This window comes from Zootoca vivipara, chromosome 13 (genome assembly GCF_963506605.1).
Source record: "Zootoca vivipara chromosome 13, rZooViv1.1, whole genome shotgun sequence".
In the NCBI taxonomy this organism is placed as follows: domain Eukaryota; kingdom Metazoa; phylum Chordata; class Lepidosauria; order Squamata; family Lacertidae; genus Zootoca; species Zootoca vivipara.
In genome coordinates, this window is record NC_083288.1 from 1158329 (window position 1) to 1184656 (window position 26328).

General features: G+C 48.4%; 1 protein-coding gene across 5 annotated transcripts; it reads left to right on the forward strand.

The window, feature by feature from the left end:
* On the forward strand, nt 1-24927 carry ANKRD13A (ankyrin repeat domain 13A). Of its 5 annotated transcripts, XM_035135167.2 has the most exons (16): nt 223-364; nt 3061-3089; nt 4889-5024; nt 5849-5973; nt 6786-6831; nt 8349-8495; nt 10344-10539; nt 11323-11389; nt 12721-12802; nt 14463-14524; nt 15994-16124; nt 18381-18538; nt 18714-18827; nt 20076-20227; nt 21187-21254; nt 21757-24927. In XM_035135167.2, the coding sequence occupies exons 4-16, from the start codon at nt 5884-5886 to the stop codon at nt 21947-21949; spliced, it is 1506 nt and encodes a 501-aa protein (XP_034991058.1). In that variant the 5' UTR covers nt 223-364; nt 3061-3089; nt 4889-5024; nt 5849-5883; the 3' UTR covers nt 21950-24927. The 5 variants fall into 5 exon arrangements, with proteins under 5 accessions (XP_034991057.1, XP_034991056.1, XP_034991055.1 ...); XM_035135166.2 differs by lacking the exons at nt 3061-3089; nt 21757-24927 and adding an exon at nt 21538-21747 and having other exon boundaries at nt 1-364; XM_035135165.2 differs by lacking the exon at nt 3061-3089 and having other exon boundaries at nt 2-364; nt 4892-5024.
* The last annotated feature ends 1401 nt before the right edge of the window (nt 24928-26328 follow it).

Below are 26328 nucleotides of genomic sequence, written 5' to 3' on the forward strand. Positions count from 1 at the left end.
GTTAGGGGGAGCCCGAAAGCGGGGGGCTGACGAGGACCTCCCTCAGATTCCGAGAGGGGTGAGGGGCTTCGCTGGGCAGGAGGGTTGGGGGGTACTGGTGGGGTGGGGGAGGCAGCCCCAACCGTGGGGGGTGGAAAGGTGCTCCCACCCTGCATTGGGGGCAGCGGAGGGCATGACCTGAGAGGAGTGGGCTAGCCTGTGTAAAGGCGTTCTGCCCCCCCCCCCGGGCCGTGACGTGGGGTGGGGGAGAAGGGCCCTTCGGCCCAGGATGAGCTCTTCGAGGGACGCCGACAGCAAGTTCCCTTTGCACGGCTTAGTCTGGAATAATGACTTCCAGAAGCTGGAAGAAGCATTAAAGAACAAGGTAAAAAAAGACGAATTTGGGGGGGGGCGCGGCATGTGGTGTTAGAGGGTATATCTGGGCTCTTAAGCCTTCCACAGGTGTTTGTGCGGATCCTGAGCAGTTGCACCTGTGGATCACCTTTGTGTCTTTTCTTTCTTCCCAAGAGCTTCAGTAGGATGTGCATGAGAACATCCCATGTATCCTCATGACAACCCTGTGAGGGAGACTAGGCTGAGAGAGGGCCAGCGAGAGGGCAAGTGGCCCCCAATCTCAAGTGGACTCATGTCTTCTTTGGAGCCACCGCTCTGTCTGTTGGCTCAGTGCTGGAGGGGCTCAAGAGGGGTTGGTGGACACATTCATTACGGCAGGGGGTGTACCCATGTTTTCAGTAGAGCAAAGCTTTTAGGGTGGTGGAGAACGGGGGTCCTACAGTGGACTCCTCCATATCCTAATTCATTCTTCTCCAACCTGGTGCCCTCCATCCCTTTTGGACTACCACTTGCTAGTTGGGGATGATGGGAGTTGTCCAAAACATCTGGTGGGCACCAGGATGGTGAAGACTGCACTAGTTATTTCTGGGCTTGCAGGTTTTCTAAAAGCCTTATAGCAATTACATACTATTTTTAGGTACTGCAGGTTGTTTCCTTTTTTAAAAAAATGTGGAGTTACGGGAAAGAGAAACCAGATTTGTCAGGCCAACCGGAGACCTGCGAAAAAGCAAGGGCAATTAAAACCTGCACAAAGTATGCTTTATTCTCAGGCTGTGCTGCTGAGGGCTCCTTAAATGAGTGGGAGGGGGAATGAATCTGATTTGGAAGAATTAATCCCTGTGATATACAAAATAAGAGCAGAGAGGCCAAATAGAAACTCTGCCTCTGTCCAGGTCTATAGGTAGATATATAAAAGGAAAAGGGATGAGAGAAGTCATCAACAGCTAAAGCTTCTTAGGAAAGAATGAGTTATGAGAAGGGGCATAGGAAGTACAGTAGTAGGAGAATCTATTATGAATTTTTCTGCAGTGCAATGATGTGTTTGATGTCTAGGGCTCTGCAGCTGATACATTGAGGCAGAAGGAGTTTTCTAAAGGGAGCATCTTCCTTGTTTTTCTCTTTCACTTGGGCATCACAGCAGGAAGTGTTTTTTCCTGCATTTCCTCTAAGGAGCATTCATCCCCTGTGAGAGAGGCTGGGCTGAGTGACTGGTCCAAGGTCACCTGGTGAGCATCATGATGGGGGGGGGGATTTAAACCCAGAGCACTCTGGTTATGTTCCCCCTGCTCCATCTACTTTGCCGCCCGTTCTTTTCTTGCTATGCTGGCTGTTCTCCAAAGCAACTGTACAACAGCCTGGTTTTCTTAAGACAGCTGCTGGCTTCTAACTGAAGCTTACAGGTGGCCCACAAACAGTGTTGTTGGTGTCTGGGAAATGTTGGGAACTGTCCAAGTGGGGCTAAGAAGCAAGGCCACTAGGAGGATGAGCATGCTTGCTTGTTGCAGCTGAAACTAGCCTAGGTGGAAGGAGACCACAACAAGGGAAACCTGGGACTTTGCTAAGCTGAACCACTCTTTACTTTTGTTGGTAAAACAGAGAATTGCTGTTCTCCACCCCTCCAAAAAGCCTGATTTCTTTTTGGAGAAGTTGGCCAATTTGTTCACTTCCTTCTCTGCCCAGTCAGGGGAAGTGATTTCTGCACAGTGTTAGGCAGGGGGAGCTTCCCTCAGGCTTAGAGCTGAGTTGGGAATTTGCGGACTGCTGTGTCCAGATAGACCAATCTGCTCCATAACCCCTTAGGCCCATAATGCTAAACTTGGTTTTAAATATATCTGTTATTGCGGTTGTGGTTATTGTGTGTCTCCGTACACACACATACAGCCAAAACCTCAGGCCCCTTCCCCAAGGAACTTGCAATTGGCAGCAGGTGCCAATTGTCACTTAGAGATCCTGGTGTGTAGCTGAAATTCGGAATGGTAAGGAAAATATCACATACGGTCTTTCCTCCTTACAAGGACTAGCAGTCCTTTTACTGTGGAACTAAATTTCACTAAATTAATCAGGTGGGGTGATTCCCACAAAAGTGTGCATAGGGATTGTGCCTGAAACTGTGATTTAAAGAAGATTTGTTTATCAGTTAAGCTTAAATATTCTATGTATGGCCAGAACCGAACTCAGGATCCTTTGATATCTTCCCTGCAGCCTTATGCATGTTCACACAGGTTAGCCCATCTGCAGTCAGCAGGGATACAATTTTATTGCTGGTGAGGTTTTGGTGATCTGCAGATAGGTTGAATCTTAATTGCTAAATAATCCAAAAGGCAGGACATTAGCCAATGAAAAACCTGGTTATCTGTTGTTGGGCCTAACTTTACAACTTCAGTGTAACTTGTGTGTTTGTGTGTGTTGGCCCACATGGCCCTAAACTCACTATTGCCAACCTAGTGTCTCCAGAAAATTCAGACTACAGCTCCCATTAGCCCCAACCAGCACGAACTGATGTGTGGTGTGATGGGAACATGGCTGGCTGGGACCACTGGGTGTGGCAATCTAAAACATCTGGAGGGCATCAGGTTGGGGAAAGCTGCCCTAAGCAGTGCTGTGTACAGCACTGAGCACACAATAGAACTCCCACCAGCAGTACTGAAAATGATCATGTCCTTTCCTCTTTGCCTCACTGTTGATTTTTACTTTTGCCCCTTAGTTATAGATGCTCTTCTGTTTCAGATTTCTAAAGCTAGTAGTGAAAGACCTAGGTAAGGCGAGAGTGTGTGTTGCTGTTTGCATGCTAGTGATTCTTTCTCTGCCTTGTGTGGTTTGCATTTTGTAGTGGTCTGTCAAGAGCGCTCATTGTCGTGTGTGTGTGTGTGTGTGTGTGTGTGTGTGTGTGTGTCCGTCCCCCGAGTCGGGGTCCAATCCCAGTGACCATCTGTTTCCATAACATCACCAGTCATTTTACAAAGTTTGCTTTGTAAAGGTTATTGCCTGGTATATGCATCAGCAGGCATTTTGCCATAGCATCCTCTCATAGCTGAATAGGATGACAGCAATTCCTGGTACAGAAAATCAGAGGCCAGATTCTTCTTTTCAGAGAGGGGGAAAAAGCTCACATCACCAGCTTTTTGGGGGGGGCAAGAGAGGGAATAACACAGTGGGAGGACATAGACTTTGTACACAGAAGTCCCTCTCAGTCCCAGGCCTCTTAGGACATGCACACAAGAATGTGAGTGTCTGGAGTGCTGGAGAGCAAGTGCTGGAGAGAAGATGGCCTCACCCAATTGGACCAGCACTTGTGCAGGATAGGCCTCATCCTGCAGGATACCCAGTGGGAGAGGATCCTGCAGTGTTCTTCAGCCTTGGGTCCCCAGATGTTGTTGGACCACAACTCCTACCATCCCTGACCATAGGCTGTTGGCTGTGGGTGGTGGGTTTTGTCATTCAACAGCATGTGGAGACCCAGAGTTGAAGAACGCTGCTTACCTGTGGGTTGTTGGACTCCCACCTCCCAGCTGGCATAGCCAATCCATGGTCAAGGATGATGGGAGTTGGAGCCCAGCAATGGATACTTCACCCCTCCTGTAGGAGAAATCAGGGCTGGTGAAGAGGGGAGGCAAGACAGTGAGATAAAGTCCCAGCAGACTAGGCTTCCCCGTTCGCTCCCAAAGCCCACCCACAGACTCACAAAGAGCTGGGAAATTGTAAGTCAGAGCCTGGAGGAACTTGCTGACACAGTTCTTGTGGAGCTCCAGTTTGAAATAGGAAGGAGGAACCTCTTCCCACAAGTGCTTTCATGATTATTGCAGGGGAGCTCCAGGCTCAGGGGTGGAGAGGGGTGGAGCTCTGCCCACCAAATGCCCCAGGTTCAGGGCTCAGCATCTCCAGCCAAATGATCTCGCCTAGGAAGGCTGGCTGCCATCTGGGAGAGCTGCCACCACTCTTGGGTAGACCAGCCTTCCCCAGCCTGTCACTTACCCAGATGCCTCCTGCCATTCTTGCTGTGGCTGATGAGAATTGCAGTCCAAAATGGCCCTAAGGCAGAGGGGAGTTGTATCCAGAATATCTTGAGAGCACGAGGTTGACGAAGGTTGCAGTAAACAATATTGTGTTGAAGGGACCAATTATCTGATTCAGTATGAGACTGCTGCTTGAGTTGGATGCTGGTGGAACCTACCAAGAGAAAAATGTTTTATGCTTAATTGCAAAACATTGAAGGAGGCAAAATCTGTCTGTTTCACAGACCGCTGGTGGGCTGCCCCACATGAGCTGCAGTTTGAGACCGGAATTTATCCCATGTCTCTACATAATTTCATTGCATAGGGTGTTTTACTTATCTCTATATAAAGGATGATCAGTTTGATTTCTCTTGGGATTGCTGTCTCATTTTAAGCTTGCCTGCCTATGTGTTGCCTGAAATAAGCAACACCAGCAGCGTTGAAGCTGTCAGCATAGACTCCATGAAACATGGTCAGCTTTCATGTTTAGTTTTGTACATCCTTGATGACTTGTGTTGACTATAGCAGATGCCTTAGAAGAGGTCTGCCTATTGGCTTTTTAGCAGGATGTGGACCAGCGGGATCCCCGTGGCCGGACCGCATTGCATCTTGCTGTTTCTTTGGGATACATCGAGTCTGTCAGAGTCCTCCTGCAGCATAAAGCAGATGTCACCAAAGAAAATGCACAGGGATGGACAGGTAAGGGGTTGCAGTAAGGCATGTTTGCTGCAAAAGGGAGAACAGAGGAAGAACGTCAGGTAGGGCCTAGATCAGGGTTGGGCAGAAGGTAAAGATGTTGGTCTACTAACTAGTCGATCACTCATTGATTTGGTGTTTTAAGGAACCACCGACTTGGATTCCTGGGCAAAAAATTCCAATTCCCACTTGTTTAAATAGGGCACCAACAACACAGTTCCCACCACCCTTTAAATTAGACTTTTGAAACAAATAATGCTTGAGTTAAGCAGGAGTGAACTTTTGTAGGGCAGGATTATGAGCTCCAGTTCAGTTCTGGTACTGAAAACAGCTTAGAGGCACTCTGCTCTGTCATTCCAGCGTCACGTCTTTTGCACGTGACTCTGTTTGGTAGATTTTGGGACTCTAGTAACAAAAGGAAAAGTAGATCTGACCAGGCTAAAACATGCCTATTCTAGGCCTACTGTATATTCCTGCATATAAGACTACTTTTTAACCCAGGAAAATCTTCTAAAAAGTCAGGGGTCGTCTTATACGCCGGGTCGTATTTCTTGTATGGTGAGTATATCCCAAACTCTATATTTTAACTGGAAAAGTTGGGAGTCGTCTTATACGCCCAGTCATAGATGTTTCTATGCTTTCAGCAGAAGGTGTAGGCAGGCCCTGGAGCTTCTGAGGGTGGCTTTTCAGGGAGCTAAGAAAGTTCCAGAAAAGCAGGAGTGAAAGTTCATGTTCTTGTTTGAACTGCATCACTAGTTGCAAGTATCCAGCATGATATGAATCCCTTTCCCTCTCCCTCAGCTTCCCTCTGTTTGTCTTTTCTCCAGTCTTGCATGAAGCTGTCAGCACAGGGGATCCTGAGATGGTCCACATGATCCTTCAACATAGGGATTACCACCAGACTTCCACCACTCTTGGTGGAGTCCCAGAATTGCTCCAAAAATTCAACGAGGTAAATGGAGAGGCGTGAATGAATGATGTATCCTCTCGCTATTTAGCTTGCCGGTTCTTTTTAATTCCATAACCTTCATTTTAAAAGCTATAGACAGGCCTCAGCTCAGTTATAGACGAGAAATGTAAAATTTCTGAGAAAACCCTGGGGGGAAGTTATCCATTCTTTAGTTGAGCATGCTTGCAATAAGTGCATGCAGGGTTGAAACCTCAATGGTATGAGTGTTTTAGACTGCTGCTTAATGCAGATGGCTGAGAGACTGACTTCTGAGTAGATGTGCATAACATTGTGCTGAAAGTTTTGCAGTGAGGTGTTGCAGTCATTGGATTAACACAGTGAAAAGAACAGCAGGTGCCTTAATGCAACAGCAGTGGAGAACCTCTGGTCACTGGCCTTACTGGGCCCTCCCGTGGGCCAAGCCATACCCACCTGCTACGATATATGAGATCAGTTGTGGGTCTTATAAAGTCATGGCTGGTGAAAGCGCTTTGAAGCCTCACCTATTGGCTGATTGTTGAAGCTTCAAATTGCAGGGATCTTTGCAAGCCTCAAAGATCAGCCAGCGGTAAGAGCTTAAAGAGAACCTAGAACAGCCAACCACCTGCTGTTCATCTGTGTCTTGACCAAGTTCTCTTTATGAAACCACTTAATGACATGGCCACTTCTTCATCATGAGGCACTGCAGGCTGCAAGTTCCATGCAATTTGTGCAATATTGTATTCATTTCATTTTAAAGTAAGGCATTGGATTTCATAGGCCCTACCCCAGTCCGAATCACACAACCAACTGTGCTCTTTTCCCTCCTCCAACAGACACCAGATTTTTATGTGGAAATGAAATGGGAATTCACCAGTTGGGGTACGTTTGAATTAAACTTCCTTCTCTTTTCTTTGAGGCTGTGTATTTCCTTTTGTGTTCAGCTCACTCTTACTGGGACTTGCTTGCAATGGGACACTGGGTCTTGTTTTTAGTTATGTTGCACTATGTCTATGTGTCTGTCCTGCCAAAACTCCCTAAGAGCCCCCAAAGGGTCCGTGTTTAACCTGAGTACACATGCTAGATAGTGAACCACAAGAGATGAGAGCATCTTCCCTACAAGGAAAGGCTGTATCAGGGATGAGGAACCTGCTGCTCTGCAGACCCTGTTGGGCTACAGCTCCTATTCTCCTGGCTGCTGCTGGTGGGAGTTGGGAGTCCAGCAGCATCTGGAGGGACTGCAGGGTCCTCACCTGCCCGCCTACCCGCCTAATGCCACCAAGTTTAGGGAAAAGCATGATTGGAAAGGGGCCTGTCAGAGGTTTGTGAGTTCATGGGTGGTGCTGAGAGATTCTCCTCCCTTGTAATATTAGAACATGGGGTCGGGTCCTCCAATGAAACTGATAGGCAGGAGATCCTGGACTGAAAAGTCTTTGCAAAATGCAGATTTATTATTTGGAATTGGCTGCTGTAAGACAGCTAGCTACTGGGTTACATGCAGTGGTATAGTGGTAAATTTTGACATGCAGTAGCTCGTCATGGTGTTCCTGAAGCCTTGCTCTCCCAGTACATAGCTTAATGCCCTAATTATTAGGCTCGGCACAATGCGGGGCTTCCTAGGAGTCAGCTCCCACTGAACTTAGAGATGCTAGCTTCTGACTATAGGCTCAACTTGCAAAACACATTGAGCTTTAACGAGATATGTTCAAGCCAATAAAATATAGCCTCTTTAGTTTTTGAATTAGAAGTGCAAATAAAGAAGAGTCACTAATTCAATTGCTAACATGCAGCAGGAAACCCAGGAAGAAAGAAGTATCTGCCCGCTACTTTATTATTTCCCTCTCTTTCTGACTTGTGCATGTTAATCTGTTGCAAACAGACTCAAAAGCCTGATTATTGCCACATTCACTTGCCAGTTACTGTGGTGGTTTGGAGAAAAGCCCTGGAGCTGTGCTCCCCTGCATGCATTCCTCCTCTGTTGTTGCTGTTGTTGTTGTTGTTGCTGCTGCTGCTGCTGTTCTCCTTCTCCTTCTCCTTCTTCATTGAATTTATATACTGCCCTATACCTGGAGGTCTCAAGGCGGTTCACGGAATAAAATCAAAATATAGAACCACAAAATAGATAATCAAAATAAAAACAACCCATTGACACCCCCCCCAAGAAACAATACACTAATGGATTAGACAAGTTCATGGAGGATGGGTCCATTGTGATAGCCTGCTAGGACAGCACCTTCTTGTGCTGCAGATGGGATTCCTGGGACTCTCCAGGAGGCCAGTCCTGGAAGCAGAAGGCCAGACTCTGTGGGCCACGGGTTTGACCTCACAGGGGACCTTGGGCATTTGTGTCTTCTTTTGCAAAAGGTGCTTTTCTTTTCTCTTTCTCCAACCACCAACAGTTCCGCTGGTTTCCAGAGTTTGCCCCAGCGATGTTTGCCGCATCTGGAAGAGCGGTGCAAAGCTGCGAGTTGACATCACACTGCTGGGATTTGAGAACATGAGCTGGGAACGAGGGAAGCGCAGTCTGATCTTCAGGGGGGAAGAAGGTAAGACAGGGCTTGCAGGGAACGGTTGCAGGGCCCTGGGGGGCAAGAGGTGGGGGGGCATTTCCATCAGTCAGAGGCACGGCCAGCAGTGATCCCAGCAGTCTGTCAGAGGCAAAAAGTAAGGCTGCAATCCTAACAACCCCACTGAGTTCAATAGGGCTTACTCCTGAGTAAACAGAGTTAGGATTGTGCTGTGAGTTGTGCAGGAAGAGAGCCTCTCTACAGTGGGGCAGGTAGAGGTGGAGTACATGGCCTCCTTGATAATGTTTGGGGTTTTCTTTGCCAAGGCTAAGAGTGCAACATGCATTTCTGGACTGACACCCAGGTGGTGCCTCTTGCTCAGTAAAGCACAAAGGCCTAACTGAAAACCTTTGCCTTTGTTTGTTTACAAAGCCCAGGAAATGGTCTTTCCACTCCACTTGAAGAAGGACTCTGCAAAATTCAGAAGCAGTTTGCTCCATTAGTCACCTGACCTCATTAGGCCTTTACTATCCTTTGGGCACCCATTGTTGGCTATCACTGTCCTTGGTTATTGTTATTGGCCTACAGAGGAGTGAGCAGAAGGTACCTTGCAATGCTTCAGCTTTTTGGGGGGAAATTATGCCAGATCCCTCACTGATGGGCAAGGTACGCTTTGTCCTAATTTGATGCAATTTGGTTCAGTGGTTATGGAGAAAGGCTGTGACCTCTGTCCGCGCAATGCCTACATTTTTATATACATAGATTTATTTGTTGCATTTTGTAAGGGTGTTGTTGTGGCTACTCTTGAGTAAAGATGCCCAAGTCTGCTCTGTCTTTAAGAGTTTTATTGTGCATAGTATTTACAGTGCAGAGATAGCAGAAAACATGACCTCTCAGTCACTCGCAGAGTCCGGGAGTGGACATTTCCAGCTGTGGGACCAGCATAAGAGTTTGGGCACCCCGAAACGCCTCCTCCTGACCTTACGTTTGGTGGCACGCCTTAATTCGGGCGCCAGAAGGGGCTGCCTGTTCCCCTCCACCTCTTGGTCCAGGCGGCGCAAGGGCTCTCCAACATCGCTGAGCCCTGACACCCCCGTCCCGCTGACTTCCTGATTCCCCTCACCTGACCCACTGCTGCTGCTCTAACTGGGCAAAGTACTGGTCAGCAAGGGGGGGAGCTTCCCTGTAGGAAGGTCCCCTGACCCATTTATATGCCACCTTTTCCTCCAAGGAGCTTAAGGTGGTGTACATGATTCTCCCCTTCCTCATTTAATCCCCACAACAACCCTGTGAGGTAGATTAGTCTGAGAGGCAAGGAATGGCCCAAATTCACACAGAGAGCTTCATGGCTGAGAGGGAATTTGAACCCTGGCTTGTCCCAGGGCCTAGTCAGACACCCTAACCTCCATCTCACACTGGCTCTCTGCCAAAAAAAGACACACTCAAAGTGATGCACAGTTATATTATTTTGTTGAAAAAATAATCTAAAAGTATAAAGGAAAACATCGACCTTATGCCATTTTAAACCCAGCAATCAGTTTAAAAACCAGGCGCTGCCTTCACACTTGGGAGCAGCCTGCTCTGCCCCAATGGATATCAATCCTGATATCCCCACAAGGTAAGTGAGTGAGCAGGCCACACTTTGTCCCTAAAAGCTTGTCAGGTGGGCGAGGGAACTCACAGGAACTTCTCTGTCTCTTTTGGCCAGTTTTCAACTTTTTTGCTCTGCACCTGAACTCCTCAGTTGTGACTACTGAGCCCTCTGTCTGTTGCTGAGCCTGTCCTGTTACTTGCCCGAATAAAGATCACTCTCTTACTCCCAAGTAAGGGCCTATGTGTGCATGTGCTGGCCAGGAGCCCATAAAAGCGTCTTCCTCCTCTCTCCAGATACTGGGAACTGGGCAGAGCTGATTGAGGTGAACCACGATGAGAAGGTGGTTGCCACGGAGCGCTTTGAGATCACCCAGCAAATCAAGCGCCTGACCTTGGACTCCGTGACCCCGAAGACCAAGGAGGTGGAGAGGCGGCTCACCTCTCCCATCATCAGCACTTGCCTGGACACGAGGAACATTGCCTTTGAAAGGTGAGGAGGAGGAGGAGGAGGAGGCCAGAGCACTCAGGTTCTCCTTTGCCCTTTGGCAGCTGGAGGGAGGGAGGGACAGGCACTGGTCTTGCGGGACAAGGTTCAAGTTTGGGTCTCCAACAGCTGTTCCCCAAGCAGCCTTGCCCAGCCTGGTGCCCTCCAGACATTTTGAACTGCAATGGCACCACTGTAAGTAAGGCTGCCTGGTTGGCTACCCCTGCCCTAGATTTCACATAGCCCTGGCACAGAGTCTGGCACAGGGAGGGGAGGCATCCAGACCTCCCAACCCCTGTCTCTCCCCATATCCAAAGCCTTGGAGGAGGTGGAGTAAGCCTTCCCCTCTTCTTCTTTCTCTGTCTCTCTCTCTCTCTCTCTCTCGTTCTGCTAAGAAACTATGCCAAGGCCACCATGGAGTGGTAATGGGCTCCCCTAGGTGCATGGGGGTGGGGTGGGGGGCTGGTGGGAGTTTGAGTCCCTTCCTGGTTCTTTCCTTAAAGAGGTGGGTAGTGAATGTATCTATCTATCGATCTATCGATCTATCTATCTATCTATCTATCTGTCACATTTATATGCTGCTTTTTCTCCTAAGGCTCCCACAAGTCCATGGTTCTCCTCCATGTACATGCTACCTTAGCAAGCATCATGCAACACCTCCACCTGGCTAGTTAACACTAACAGTCAGTTCTTGAGTTACAAACCGAATGGTCCTTGCTGTTGCACTTCCAACAGCCAGTTTGTAAAGGCAGAAGCACAGATTCTTTGATAGCTTCCTGTCTCTTGCAGAAATACATCTGGCTTCTGGGTCTGGAAAACTGAGAAGAGCGAATTGGTGAGCGATTATGATGCAAAGGTCAGTTGTTACTCTTGTACTGATGTCCCTTTTCCCTGACAGCTAGGAGCCTTGCTCAGCATTTTAAGATTTCTCCAGGCATTGCCCACAAATCTCCCCCTTCCACAGAGCTTCAATTTGCAGCTATGAGGACTTGACACCTGATGAAAAGTGCATGCAGCCTGAAAACCTTTGCTTCTGATTCGGAAGAATGAGGTTCACAAGGCCTCAGATGGCCTGGGAAAAGCAAACAGCAAATAATGGGCTTCATTGTCTCACAGTGTAAGGATGTGCAACTATCTGACAAAAACATGGATTGGCAGTGTGCTCATGACAAACAAAAGACAGGGTGAATGAGCCTCTGGAACTCCCTGGGACCAGTTTCAGTGGCTTTAAGAAGAAATGCCCATTGGCAGCTTTAGGCTACATTCCAGAGAAATGTAGCCTCTGTGTCAAGGGGCTCTAAGAAGATTGGACAAGTTCTCGAAGGAGAAGGCTATCAATGACGATGTTCAGTTGGAGGCAGTAAGTGCCTCTGAATGCCAGTTGCTGGAAGCCACAGGAGGGGAGGGAGGGAGGGGGCTCTTGTGCTTGTGTCCTGCCCTGTGGGCTTCCCCTTGAGGCACCTGGTTGGCCACTGTGAGAACAGGAGGCTGCACTGGATGGCCTGACCCAGCAGGGCTGTTATGCTCTTAGGTGGTTTTGATGATGGGATGTCTCTGAGAGGCATCAAGTGTTCCTCTTTCACTATGAAGTTCCGCTTGAGAACTTAATGAGAGGTGTTTTGGCCTGCTGCTTTCAAAGGACGCAGCGGGCCTTTGGTACGGCTGTGGAGGTTTTGCGTCAGGTTTTCCTCCCCCCCCCACCAGAATTACAGAAACTCCAAATAACACAGGCTAGCTGTACCCTCCAAAGAGTTTACTGTGCATATTATACCGTATATTGAGGTGTTGTTGTTGTTGTTAAAATTTCTATACTGTGGATCACAGGGCAGTTTACTATGTATATAAAAACACAAAAATGCATCACACAGTAGCAAACAAAAAGAATACTCCCCCTCAGAGTTTAACAGGCCACAGGTGGTTTAATAAGCCAAAGGCCATGGGGAAGAGAAATGCTTTATGTAAGGAAGGCACCAGGTGAGCTTGCCTGGGGAGAGCCTTCCACAAGAGGATCCCTAGTGAGATGCTTTAGCTGGCCAGCAGGTGGTGCTTTGGCACCTTTGTGTTGGGAACTGGGGTAGGATGAGTCCAGGTTGGGACCCTCCTTGCCAGTTACCCCATAGCCACTTCTATGGGGGCTTCCAGAACTAGCTGGGCTCTCTACATCTCTCTCTCCTCATTTCCCTCAAGGTCTATACGGCCAACAATGTGAATATTGTGACCAAGATCAGAACAGAGCACTTGACAGAAGAAGAGAAGAGGAGATACAAAGGTAATTTGGTCGTGTGGGAGGAGAGGGCCGAGGTTGAACACCCTCCAGCAGGCAAGGCATCTTTGATTCTGAGCCCAGACATTACGACCCAATTCCTTGGTGACAGCTTGGCCAAAATTCAGTCCCCTGCAAAATGAAATGTGTTCACAGGCATGCTGCTGTTGCTCTCTAATTCAGGAGGCTGAGAGGACTATGGGAAGAGCAGCTGGTCTGTTTGGGGGCTCTGTTTTAAGCAGGGCCTGCTGCTGTTTCATGCGGCTTTGGGGTGAGCTGGAAGTCAGAACAGCGTGGGTATCCTCTAAGGATATTTTGAGTTGTAAATGGTTTAGAAAAGGGCCACCCAAATGATTAAGAGGATGGAGCAATTCCCCTAGGACAGGCATCCCCAAACTGCGGCCCTCCAGATGTTTTGGCCTACAACTCCCATGATCCCTAGCTAACAGGACCAGTAGTCGGGGAAGATGGGAATTGTAGTCCAAAACATCTGGAGGGCCAAAGTTTGGGGATGCCTGCCCTAGGAGGAAAGACTGCAACATTTGGGACTTCTTAGCTTAGAGAAAAGGCGAGTCAAGAGTTTATAAAGTATGCATGGCATGCAGAAAGTGGATAGAGAAATTTATTTCTGCCTGTCTCCTAACACTAGAACTCGGGGACGTCAGTGATTCAGGATGGAAGATTCAGGACAGAGAAAAGAAAGTCCTCCTTCACACAGTGCATAGTTAAACTACGGAACTCCCTCCCACAGGAGGCACTGATGGTCACCTTGCATGGCTGTAAAAGAGGATTAGACAAATTCATGGAGGAGGAGGAGGGTTGGAATGGCTACCAGCCACCATGTCTGTCTCAGCCTCCACAGTCGGAGGTCGCAGTGGTTCTCCATAGCAGTTGCTGGAAATCACAGGAGGGGAGAGGGCTCTTGTGCTCAAATCTTAGTGGCATCTGGTTGGCCCTTGTGACAACAGGATGCCTGACCAGGTGAGCCACTGTCCAGATCCAGCAGGCTCTTCGTATTTTCTTATATTCTTACCAGCCTCGCACAAATGGTGGAGGCAATCTGTTGCTGGCTGTTTTGAAGAATTGCAACTGTCAATTTTGCCCCTTACTTCCTGACATTTTATTTTGGATCCCTTAAGGCAGGCTTTGCCAACTTGGAGCCCTCCAGTTGTTTGGGGCTACAGCTTCCACCAGCCCCAGTCAGCATGCCTGTCAAATCCAAAAAGTGTGGAGGGCACCAGGTTGACAATGGCTGCGTTAAGACCCAATTCGCACCCAAGATTTATTGAGCTGCCAGCGCTGTCACAAGAAGTGGCTCTTCAGCTCAAGTCATGTGTTACAAAGTGACAGAATCATTTGTTACGGCGTCCATGAACTGTGTTAGATTCCATCACAAACCAGTTTATTGTGCATATTTAAGGCAGGGGGAGAGTCATTTCCCCGTGATTCTTGCACACTGGAAAGAATGTGGGATTCCTCTCCATTTTCCAGTCCTGCCCTCCAGGAGTAGATCCAGGAGATCCAATGGGGGCGCCTCCAGCTCTTGCATTGGGGCTGTGGGGAGAGTCCCTTTGGAAGGCCAGCCTTGTTCATGCTTCTCAGTGGGAAGGTTTTAGCATGACATGGGGGGCTGACCGAGATAACCCTGCTGTTGTGCTTCCTCCAGCTGACAGAAACCCCTTTGAATCCTTTTTGGGAACCATTGAGCATGAGTACGGGGCACAACAGGTGAGCAAAATGCATTTGGGTTTTTTTTTTGGTTTTTTATGGTTTTAAGTCTTTTACTGGAAAACTAACAGTACATTTGAAAATACATAAAGAAAAACAAAGGAAAATGAATAAAAGTAAAGGAGCAAAGTAGGGTTCATGCTGCGAATTTAATACAAAACAAATTTCTTATGAGAGAATTTTGTATTTCATGATGTCGTCCAGGAGAAGAGGTTTGTGCATCTGTGTTTGAAACATGAGGAGAAGTCCCACTAGGCAGCCTAGAAGTGTTCTAGATCCTTTACCCCTTCTGGACACATGAAGTTTGTGTCATTTTTTCTGCAACAGCCAAGGAACTCCTGTTTTTATACCACAGAGATAGGAGCAAAATGTATTTTGAGGCTGAACTCTTCAGCAAAAGAGGACTCCTCCTCTCTTATTTACTCACTGTCCCAGGTTTCAACCTCCTGGTTCCTTAACTGGCTAGCATTAAAAAATGCAAGAATAAAACAGCACAGTATGTTGCTGATTGAAAAATAAATAATAAACATGGACTTAAAAGCAGGAGTTGGCCTGAGCTCCCTCCCAGCAGCTTGTGTTATTTTCTCACAGTTAGGCCAGGGGTGGAGAAAGGGATCCCAGCAACATACCAGCTCCTTAACTTTGATAGGTGGGCAGGACCACCTGTATGTCAATCAGCTGGTGTCATAATGACATCATTGTGTTAGGTGGTTAACGCCTGCCAAAGTTCAAAGGAGAAGCCTCATTTGAAGATGCTGATCAGCTGAGAGCCTGACCTGCACTTGCAAGCTGAGGGCTTTGCATTGGAAGACCCCTTTGGGCCAAGCCATGTAGGGCAGAAGGCAGGCGTCTGGCAGGCCTCATTTGACCTCAAGGCTGGCGGTCCCCCCACGCCTGACTATTCAGAGTAAGCAAGGGGACCGTCCGCCCAAGATGTTCTGCCTTCGACTCCTCAAAATATAAATTTGTATAAATGTAAAGCAAATAAATGTTGGAAGTCCTCTGGTGAAAGGTCAGCACTTTATTTCATTTATATTCCACCTTTCTTCCATGGTTCTCCTCATTTTCTCCTCACAACAGCCCTGTGAGGTAGGTGAAGCTGAGGATGAGTGACTGGTCTGAGGATTTGAACCCCGGTCTCCCGAGTCCTAGTCCAACACGAGCCACTGCACACCCACTGACTGTCTTCCTTCAGATACCGTCACGTTTTCCTGCACCGATCCTGCCCTCTGTTTTTGCCTGACAAGCCAACTCACTTTGAGGCCAAATCCCCCCCCTCTCTCCCTCTGAGCAGCTGACCTGCTGAGTTGGGAAGCCTTGGCCACTGCAGCTGACCTCCTGGGCTTCTGTTTTGGGGACACCATTGGCTTTTGGGGCAACCTGGGCAGATAGCCAAGAGTTCCTGCCACCTGGATGTTCAATGCCAGGCCTTGCTGGTCACCCACCTTGTGCTCTTCTCTTTCCCCCAGGACCTCACAACAGAATACGCCACAACCAACAACCCTACAGCCATCACTCCTGAGGAATATTTCAACCCTCAGTTTGACCTGAAAGACAGAGACATCGGGAGACCCAAAGAAGTGACCATCCGGACTCAGAAGTAAAGCTACTACCCTGTTGAACGTCCTGTTATCTTTGATTCAGTTACCCCTCCCTTTCTCTTGCACCCCAGCTTGCAAATCCTGCACTCTATTTCCCTCTGGAGGAACAGATGCTCCCCACAGAAGTCAGGCCCACTCACTGCTGGACCATGAGTTGCTGCTGGAGCAGCCTCACAGCACTTGATTGGAGCCTGCGCTGACCCCCAGCACCCATTCAGTGAGAGAGCCCTTCACAGCATGGTCCACAGGAACCTGGGAGTCAGAGAAGTGTTCCAGGGTAACTCAAGCCACAGCACCTTTTATTTGATAAATCCTCCACCGACTGCAGCTTGGTCATCTCTGACTGGAGACCATGAGCATATGGGCAAGATCCACAATTCCTGCCTAGGTGTAGTTTTCACAGACAGAGCAGCCCAAGTGCTTAGTGGGTATCACTTCAGACTCACATGGCTGGATGCTCTTCCATAAAACTGATGCACTCTGCAGGGGGGCCTCCGTTAGAAGCCCAACATCTTGCTTGCTTTTTGTAAGGATGTCATTTCCCCCGGTGCAGAAGCATTAGTGATGCTTGCTTTTGTCAAGGCTTGAGTCAAGAGGGTGGCTTGGCATTTCCCCCTCTTTGAGATGAGCTTAAGAGATGCATATCCAGGAACCTGGGTGGGAGAGATTCTGGTTCGATCCATCCAGTCTCTATGCCAGCCTTCCTAATCCTGGTGCAGTGACTGTGCTGATGAACACCAGGGTTGCAGATGGGGCTCTCACCCATCAACACAAGGCGTAATCCTTCTGGAAGGCTCTTAGCACAAGCGCCACCTGAACGTGAGTGGCAGCTCTGCCCTGCCCCTGGTTTGCTATGGTGGGGCTTGTGCAGGAGGCACTGGGTGAATTTTGCCCACTGCTGTCCCTCTAGTGGAGCAGAGTGTCTTCACACGCACACACTTTCTGTCAAGAGCCCAGGCTGCCATCTTGATAACACAGCACGCAAGTCATAATTAGTTTGAAGATTTATTGCAAAACAATTAGCCTTGGATGTCTAACCAAACGTCCGTGGCTTATGAATCAGTTGACCCTTCTGAAGAATGCTTCCTGGTTCTGCAGAATATCCTGAACCTATGACCCTTACGCTTCCAGGTTTGCTTCCTGTCTAATACCTTTCCCATACGGCAACTCCTTGGGCTCAGATTATTAATTGCCTCCTCTTCTGGTGAGGAAATGCTATGCCGCCTGCTTTCCAAGTCTGCTTGCGTGTCTTGAGCGAGCTGACTTCTCACCTTCCCACTCTCTGCTAGCTCCTTATCAACATTCCATTCTGTGTCAGAGAAAGGGGTGGAGGACTTTTGACTAACTCATGCTGTATTTCTCTACTTGGGGCAGATGTGTTCATGACACCATCCTCTCCCCTATGATTCTCCTCCTCCTCCTCCTCTTGTTCCCCCTCCTTCCAAGGGTCGCTGCAAAGACCTTCCCACCAGTCACTCTCTTCCACTTTCCCTTCCTCTTGAGGGTTTCCCTCTGTTTTGAGCCCCCACTCTGCCTCGCTCTCGTCTTCTTCTTCCACCCCCTCCTCCTCCTCCCTCTTGGTTTGAGTTTGTTGGGGTACCAGCAGTGAAACCCAGGAATCGTTGCAAGTCTTTCTTGGTTCTGGGTTCCTCCCACGTCACCACGGGGCGCCCCCTGGGGCTTTGGATGGAAGCTGCGTGCCAAATTCTCCTCCATAAATTCCTTTCATACTGCCAACTCCACCTCTGTCAGGGAGTACAGCTGGCTGTTGGGTAGCTGAGCCCCCGACAAGCTGATTTTGCAGTCATAAGGCCTATTGGGGGGGGGGTTAGTCTGTCCGCTTCTTTCTCACAAAACACATCTCTATAAGCCTTGTATGGGGAGGGCAATTGTCCTTCCCCCGTGAGGGGCCCTAAGGCCTCTGCCCCTCTAATCTCTGCTGAATCTGGCACTCTAGCCCCTAGACAGTGTAGGTTGCGGCAATAGGCTGACACGGAAGTTCTGGATCTCTGCCTCCACACGATCACAGGATCATGCCAGGATAGCCACACCATTTCCAGTACTACAGGGTGGGTGGCTAACCTTGTGATGCAACGATATTGTCTCTTGGTAGCCCAACAACTCGAGGCCTATTGGCATTGTGGCATCTGAGATGCGCCCCAACAACAAGAGAGGGGGTGGAGGACTGCTTACTGACTCATGCTGTATTTCTCTACTTGGGGCAGATGTGTTCATGACACTTTCATCTCTGGCAGGTTTAAAGCCAACTTGTGGATGTCTGAACAGTTTCCCCTCTCCCTTGTGGAGCAGGTCACCCCCATTGTGGACCTGATGGCCAGAACAAGTGCACATTTTGCTCGACTCAAAGACTTCATCACTTTGGACTTTCCTCCTGGATTTCCAGTTAAAATCGGTATGGCCCTTTTTGTGTTGGGGGTTCCCTCTTCCTGCCCTCCACCCTGCCACCACATTCAAGAAATCAACCCCCTCTCCCCTTGAATGGTGCTTCAAAGCAAACTCTGGTGATGAGGATAACTGGTGACCTTGCTCAACCTCTCCTGTTCCTCTTCCCTTCCCCCAAACTGCAGAGATCCCATTGTTCCACATCCTGAATGCTCGCATTACTTTTGGGAATGTGAACGGCTGCAGTACAGCAGAAGAGGCGTCTCCCCAGGCTTCAGAGGGGGCACAGCAGCCGTCTGGTGAGAGAGCTGCTCCAGGGTTTGAGGGAGGAACTCAAGTAAGAGGAACCCTTTGCTTTCCAGATTGGGATGCTCCTCTGGAGACTCTATGGCAGTCAGATTTAAGTGGACAAAATGTGTGGACCTCTTGGCTCCTGGTTGCGCCTTCACACAGGCTGAATTATGCAAGATATCTCCTTCATTTTTATATATTTAAAACCCACTTTTCACCTGAGATCATCTCCCAAAGCATTGTGCAGCAAAGGGATAGATAGTGCCATCTTCCCCAATGTGTTGTCCTCGAGGTGTTTCTGGAACCCGCGCTATGTTCACTGCACAGCAAATTAAAATGCTCAACACAATAACGCATCCTTCACAAACTGGTTGCAAACTCCACCTTCCATCAGCCTCAACCAATATGGCCAGCAGTCAGAGATGGCAAGAGTCCAGCAACATCTGGAGAGCTACCATGTTGCGGAAGTCTGTGATTTCTCATGGGGTGTACCACTGGATAGACCAGTTAGTGGCCCTATTATTTGATTCTGCACTGCTGTTGAATGGAGCAGTGGACAACATTGTATGTCCACCTGGTTGCCATGATAGAGGTGAAAAGGTGTTCCCTGCTTTGCTTTCCCTATTTTTTGTTCAAGATATGTCCAGAGCCCTGGAGCTTTGCATACTGATGGTGCCTTGCTCCCAAACTCCTAATGGCCATTCCCAAGAGCTTCATATAGATACTGGATAGCAGTGAAGACTAAATAGTGCTCTGTGGAGCGCCACAGCGCAGGTGCCAAGGAGTTGAAGAGCACTCCTCCAGTGTTTTTGCACCTTCTGCAGTCATCCATTCCCCTTGATATCCATCCCACAGAGGCTATCCAGGAAGATGCCGCAGTCAGCGGTATTAAAGGTCACTGAGCGATCCACACAGGCCATCCACCAGGGCAACCAGGGCTGATTCCATCCAGGGTTGGAGGAGGAGCAGAGCCTGTGGCATGTTAGTCCGTATCCTTTTAATGGGGGACACCCAGGACTGACCCTGGGGCATCCTTTGTGTCAAGCAGGTGCTCCGCCTGAGCTGTGAGCCCACCATCAGAGTCTTCAGCCTTGGGCTAAACCATTTTTCACCCTAAGAGAGTAATACATCCTTAAACCAGCAAGCCAGATGTAATAATCCTGCTACACCTCTGCTTTCTGCTTTATGGGGTCTCTGCCAATCCCTGGGATTAATGCTTGGTGTCCTTTCCCCCCCCCCCCACATGGCTACTCCAGCCTCCACCTTTGTGGTCGACCAGTCCGTCTTTGAGATCCCTAAATCCTACCACATTCAGGATGATGGCAGGAATGTCCGGGTGCAGGACGAAGACAACGAGATCATGCAGTTTGCTATCCAGCAGAGCCTGATGGAGTCTGGCCAGAACAGAGTGAGCCCCTCTTGCTCAGGGATCTTTCCCCATTCCCTTACCCCACACCCCTGGCCAACTTCTAATGAGCTTGGGCGGCCTTGCTGAGCTTTGCCCCTGCTCTTTTCTCACGCTGCAGAAGGGGCCACCTGAGGAGGCGGAGTTGGGACAGCAGCATAATGGGAGGATTCTTGTGCCATTGAAATAATCAGAGCACAGGGAAGGCCAGGGGATCTGGCAAATGGGATCTTCAGACAATGCATCTGAACCATGTTCCCCAACCTCCAAGGAAGGAGAGTCCACCACTTTCTGAGGGAGTCTGTTGCGTCCTGGGAATGCAACAATGCATGTCAAAAAGAACTCAAGAAGCTGCTTTATACTGAGGCCCCTGGTTTTTGTCTCTACTGGAGATGGAGAACCTGTGGGCCTCTAGATGCTGCAGGACCACCACTCCCATTGACCATGCTAGCAGTGGATGATGGGACCTGGCGTTCAACAGTATCTGGTGGGCCACTGGCCTACACTGACTGGTAGCAGCTCTGCAGGGTTTCAGTCAGGTCTCCTGTCTGCGGTGTCAGGGATCGAACCCAGAACCCTCTGCATGCCAAATATGTCCTCTGCCACTAAGCAGAGGGCAGCATTAGATCTCCATTTTGGGCAACCACTGGAGACTTAAGGAAAAACACAACAAAACCATTGAGGCTTTCATGTCTAATGTTGCTACTTTTAAGGATTGTTTAGCTTCTGAATTAACATGCTAGTTTAATGCTAGTGTTTTACTATTATGGCATCTTGCTGTGTTTCGTTTTTTAGATTGGATTGTTCTGAGTTTTTTAAGTCACTTTAATGCCTCCAATAGAAAAATGGGCTAGAAAAGATATCAATGGTATTAAACCCCTAGCACCAGCCCAGCACTACATGATGTGTGAATGTCTGTCTCAAATTGTCACTGGTATTAACTGCTCTGGTATCTTTCTCAGGAGACTTTGGAACCGGACTTGAATGGGGTTGTCTCTTACTCACAGGACCTCAACCTTCAGTATCAAAGGTAATGTTCCTTCTTGCTAAACATGAGGAGTTACTCATTGCCAGGTGCTAGGAAGCGGAGCCCCATCCTGGGTTCACTGTAGAGCAGGGAGGAGGAACCGGAGGGATCTGCTATTAAACTCCAGCTCCCATCATCCCTGACCACTAGTTGTCCTGACTGGATCTGATGGGAGTTGGATTCCCAGCAACAGCTGGAGGGCTCCAGGTGTTCCCCAGCTCACTTGCATTATGGTCTTCATTCAGGCTGAGCCTGTCGTCACTCCTTTTCTGTGTCGCTTCTGCAGCATCTTCTGCCTGGCTGACTCTTCTGTTTGTGGGTGGGAGACTTTTATGAACATCAGAAGCGCCTGCTGGATCAAGCCAAGGGGGCCCATCTAGTCCGGTATCCTGTCCTCAGGGTGGCCAACCAGATGCCTATGGGAAACCAGCAAGCAGGACCTGAATCAAAGAGCAAAGTGAATCAAAGTGTTTCCCTCCATCTCTCTTCCTCTCCCCCCCCCCAGGGCTTTGCAGAAAAGCTTTTTGGCTAACGGCAAGGCTGCAGCCCCTCTGCAGGAATCTTCCAGTTTCGATCGGGACCTGCGCCTGGCCATGGAGCTTTCCGTTCGTGAGCAGCAGGACCTGGAGCGGCGTTGGGAGGAGGAGGAGGAGGCAGAGCTGCAGCGAGCTCTCCAGCGCTCCCTCCTTGACAAATAGGCAGGCAGGCAGGCAGGCGGCAGCTCCTGCAACCCTCTCTCTCTCTCAAAGCAAAAGGAATCCTAATCCTTTCTCATTGCTGAGAAGCACACAGGTTCAGCTGCCCAGGGCTGGCTGCACCTTGCGCCAGGCTACAAATGTCCTTTGTGGGGACAATTTGCGGCAGATCTACAGGAGCCATCCCCACCTCTCAAGCTTCATTCTCCTTTTGTGTGCTCTGAACTTTGGACTTAAAAGACGAACTCCTTGGGCTGCCTTCAACTTTTTTCTGGCCTGTGTCCAGCACTGCAGGGAACTTGCCCTGTTTGAGGAAGGTCTGTGTGAGCATCATCTCATTGCCGGTCAAAGATGCAGCAAGTTCTTCAGGTTGTCTTTGAATCCAGCGAACAGCAGCCACTGTCTGTTAGGGACAGTGCCATGAGCATCCTTACCTTAACCTAGCCCCCTCCAGGTGTGGGGAAGGATGCTCTAGGCAGAAGGCTCCATTTCCTTTCACCCTTTAACGCTATCTCAACCCCAGCTGTTTCCTTCTCCAGTGGGGACAAGACCTCCTGTCCCACACAGGTGCTTTATAAGGGTCTTTGTGTGTATAGGAGTGCTTGGGGGTTTTTTAAAAAAAGGAAAAAAAGGAATTGAGGGAAACTTGGCTCAGGACCCAATTCCCTATAGTAAAAGGGAGAAAGGGACTGCTGTAAAGCAGGTTCTCTTGACCAAAAGGGAAAGTCGTGTTGCCTCCTTATTTGTTGTTTAGTCGTTTAGTCGTGTCTGACTCTTCATGACCCTATGGACCAACCAGAGCACGCCAGGCACTCCTGTCTTGCACTGCCTCCCGCAGTTTGGTCAAACTCATGTTCATAGCTTCGAGAACACTGTCCAACCATCTTGTCCTCTGTCGTCCCCTTCTCCTAGTGCCCTCCATCTTTCCCAACATCAGGGTCTTTTCCAATGATTCTTCTCTTCTCATGAGGTGGCCAAAGTATTGGAGCCTCAGCCTCCTTATAGTGCATATTATCTCCCTTTCTTCTAGAAAGTGCATTTTTGTCTGTTTTAAGATTAGTACAGTTCTTAAAGCAGGTGTCATGGGGAATAGGAGCAGCATAGGAGTAAATTTTGCCTGCGCTTCTGTTGCCTGCAGACCCTGTGGCCTTGGCTAGCAATAAGCACAGGGGCTGGGGCTGAGGGGGTCAGTGTGAGGCAGCAGTGCTACCACCTCCTCCTCTCCAGAGGCACAGAGGGGCTGGGTAGCAAGTGAAGAGGTGAGCTGACTCCGCCTCCTTCAAACTTTGTTTCAGAAACTGGCAGGAGGGAAGCAAATGTGAAGCCACCCCACAGGAAATCCCTTGGAGCAGCAGCCTTTGCCAAGGCAGTGCCTTCCAACTATTTGGCAGTACAACTCCGGGGGGGGGGGGTAGGGGGGCTAGCCAGCAGAGCTGTGGGATGCTTTGGATAATGGGAGGGGTCATCCAAAACATTTGGAGGGCACAGGCTGGGGAAGGCTGCCTTGTGTTGGTTGGCAGACACATCCCTGGGCTTTCAGGTGCCTCAGACCAGCTGCAGGGCTAATCTTTGCTCAGCTTCCGGGGGGGGCAGCCCCTCCAAATGTACCAGTTGCAAGTTTTGCCTGACTTTATTTAATCGTCACTCTTAACTGAATCTGTCTCAAGGCCCTGAAGGGAAGGGAATCTCTCTAAACCATTCCAGGGGAAAGGTAGTTGCAATTTCTGGGTGTGCTATGCAGGGCGAGCTTGGGGGGGGGGGGGGGTTGGACAACTCTGGGATTGACGACTTAACCAGGCCAGAAGTATGCAGCTAAGTTTCACATGAAAATAAAAGGAATCCTTTTGAAGAGGGCCTTGTTGGGTATTGTGGATTCTTTCAGTGCTTGCAAGGAGGTACAGTAACTGGGAATCAGCTCTCTTGCTACAAGGAACCCTTTTCTTGTTTTTGCTCTGGGACATTTGTGGCAAGCGGACTGTCCTTTCTGTATCAGTGTGCCAGTGGCCCATGACCAAGATGTAAATTATCTCCTTGAAAGAGCCTTCTTGCAGCTCTCAGAAAGCTAGCTTCCTGTTGTCAAGCTGTTAGCTTTGGTGGACAAAGTAAAAAAACACCAATTGGTAGGAATAATTCAGATCTTGCCCTTTTATAGAGCTTCAAAGGCAGGAGACTGCAATACATGAGAGGCTTCCTAGAAAAAGATGGTCTTTATTTAAACCTTTGTTCATATACAGTATTGGTTCTTAATTCCACTGCAGGCTTAAAAGCAACTTATTTTGCTCAGCAGATACCTGTAAGTATAGCAGACCTCCCCCTTTAGTTTTCTTGTCTATCCAGAAGTTTAAACCAAAATTGATGCTCCTAATTCCTTATTTGATCCTTGCATCTTCTTGCAACCCCAAAGGAAGGGGCACAAGACACCCTTCAGTCACTCTGTGCTTATCACAGATAAAAGTCTGCAGGAATAAGCCTGACATTTGAGTAGCTTCACACTGCTAAACCTACGATGTCAGCTGGCCCTCTAGAACAGACACACCTTAAGCCATGTAGACATTCTGTGACATTTAGCAAGTCAGTGGATCCTTCGCTCTTTTGATGCAGTGTGGCACTTAGTTGTGTACAGAGAGACAGAGCGCTTTCACATTCAGCACTTTGTTTGCATGTGCTTGTAAAATAATACATTAACAAGCCCTTGCAAAGCAGCTTTCATAAAGAAATGTCTTGAGCAGGCTGCTTTAATACAGCATCATCTGAATAGCATCTTATTTGCTACATAATATGTTCCATTTTGGGGATCATGCAGGCATGCTTGAAAATATTTGGGCAATATCATGGCTGACAGAACCTCATTATCTCTCAGCCATGATCCTGTGCTGCCCAAATAATAGAAACAGCAATGACTGCCTTGAAAGACTGTTGTAAGGATAGATGGAGGGGTTGCAAAAGGCCACACCCTTTATGTTACAATCAGTCTAGAAAATATGAGAACCACAATAGTCAGGAATTTGTTGTGTGAAGCCACAATTTTTTTACTGCACAGTGAAGCAATTGGAGTTACATTTCCAGCTCAGAAGTACCTGAACTCCAGCTGCAGACTCATAGTCACAATTAAGGATGACTTTGTTAAGAAGAAAGAGGCTGAGGCAGAAGTCTCATTTACAGTGGCAAAACCCTTTGTTAAATATAAAATATATACACCAGGAAAATCAAGTTTGTTTGTAAAACAAAAAACGAAACCACATCAGCACCAACAAAAACTTAAGTGTGCATTTTCCCCCAGTGTGAACACCTTCAACTAGCTTATTCCAACCTCTTGACTCCCTGAAGCCATGGTTGTGCTCAGATACACAAAAAAGCCACAATCCAGGCACCTATGAAGAGGCAGAGCTGCACTTTGCTTGCAAAAGAAAGTCCAAAGGTTTGGATGTGTCTCCATTGCAGAGTGTGTAACTCTGCAGGCTCAGCATTGAAGCTTGATCCTGACTGCTGTTCTCCATTAATGCTGTTTTGTGCATTTGCTGAGATAGGCATGGGGAGTTCGCACTTGCAGCCCTACCAGTTTCTCTGGTTAAAGGGAGCTTGCCCACATACACAACTGTGTGCACAGTTCAATCCACTCCCCAGTGATGTATGGAGAAGCCAGTACATCAACAGGTGTTCCCTACCCTTCGCATCATCATCATCATCATCATCAAGATTTATATGCTGCCCATCTGACTAGGTTGCCTCACCCACTCTGAGTGGCTTTTTCATTCATGGTCTAAAATGCTTGCAGATGCATCTGTGCATGATAACTCACAGTAGAAGTTATCCTACTGTCTGGAGAAAATGGAGCAAGCAAAGTAGCTTTTCATTCAGTGCATAATGTGTAGTAAGAAAGGCTTGTATCTCACTCTTAAGTAGTGGTGTTAAAATTCTTGAGAATAATCTTTTGGAGAATATTCTCGATTAATGAGAATATTAGAGAATTTTCATTTAAAATAGGAGAACATTCATTTTAATGCATTGAAAATAATATAATTAGTTAATATACATGTTTATTCATGGGTAAACTTGTTCAGATGGCAACCAAAAACTACAGAAAACTCTTTCCTATTGGTCAGCAGGTCAGCACTGTTGACATATAGAAGAGTTTGGATTTGATATCCTGCTTTATCACCACCCGAAGGAGTCTCAAAGCGGCTAACATTCTCCTTTCCCTTCCTCCTCCACAACAAACACTCTGTGAGGTGGGTGGGGCTGAGAGATTTCAAAGAAGTGTGACTAGCCCAAGGTCACCCAGCAGCTGCATGTGGAGGAGTGGAGATGCGAACCCGGTTCCCCAGATTAGGAGTCTACCACTCTGCTTTGTGAGCGTTTGGGGGACTGCTCCCTTTTCCTGC

Bases quoted from the DNA above. Each gene is read 5' to 3' on its own strand.
- ANKRD13A (XM_035135164.2), top strand. From the start codon at position 269: ATGAGCTCTTCGAGGGACGCCGACAGCAAGTTCCCTTTGCACGGCTTA. The intron at 5,025-5,848 runs GTAAGGGGTTGC...TCTTTTCTCCAG, and splicing joins AAATGCACAGGGATGGACAG to TCTTGCATGAAGCTGTCAGC. The intron at 20,228-21,186 runs GTGAGCCCCTCT...TATCTTTCTCAG, and splicing joins TGGAGTCTGGCCAGAACAGA to GAGACTTTGGAACCGGACTT.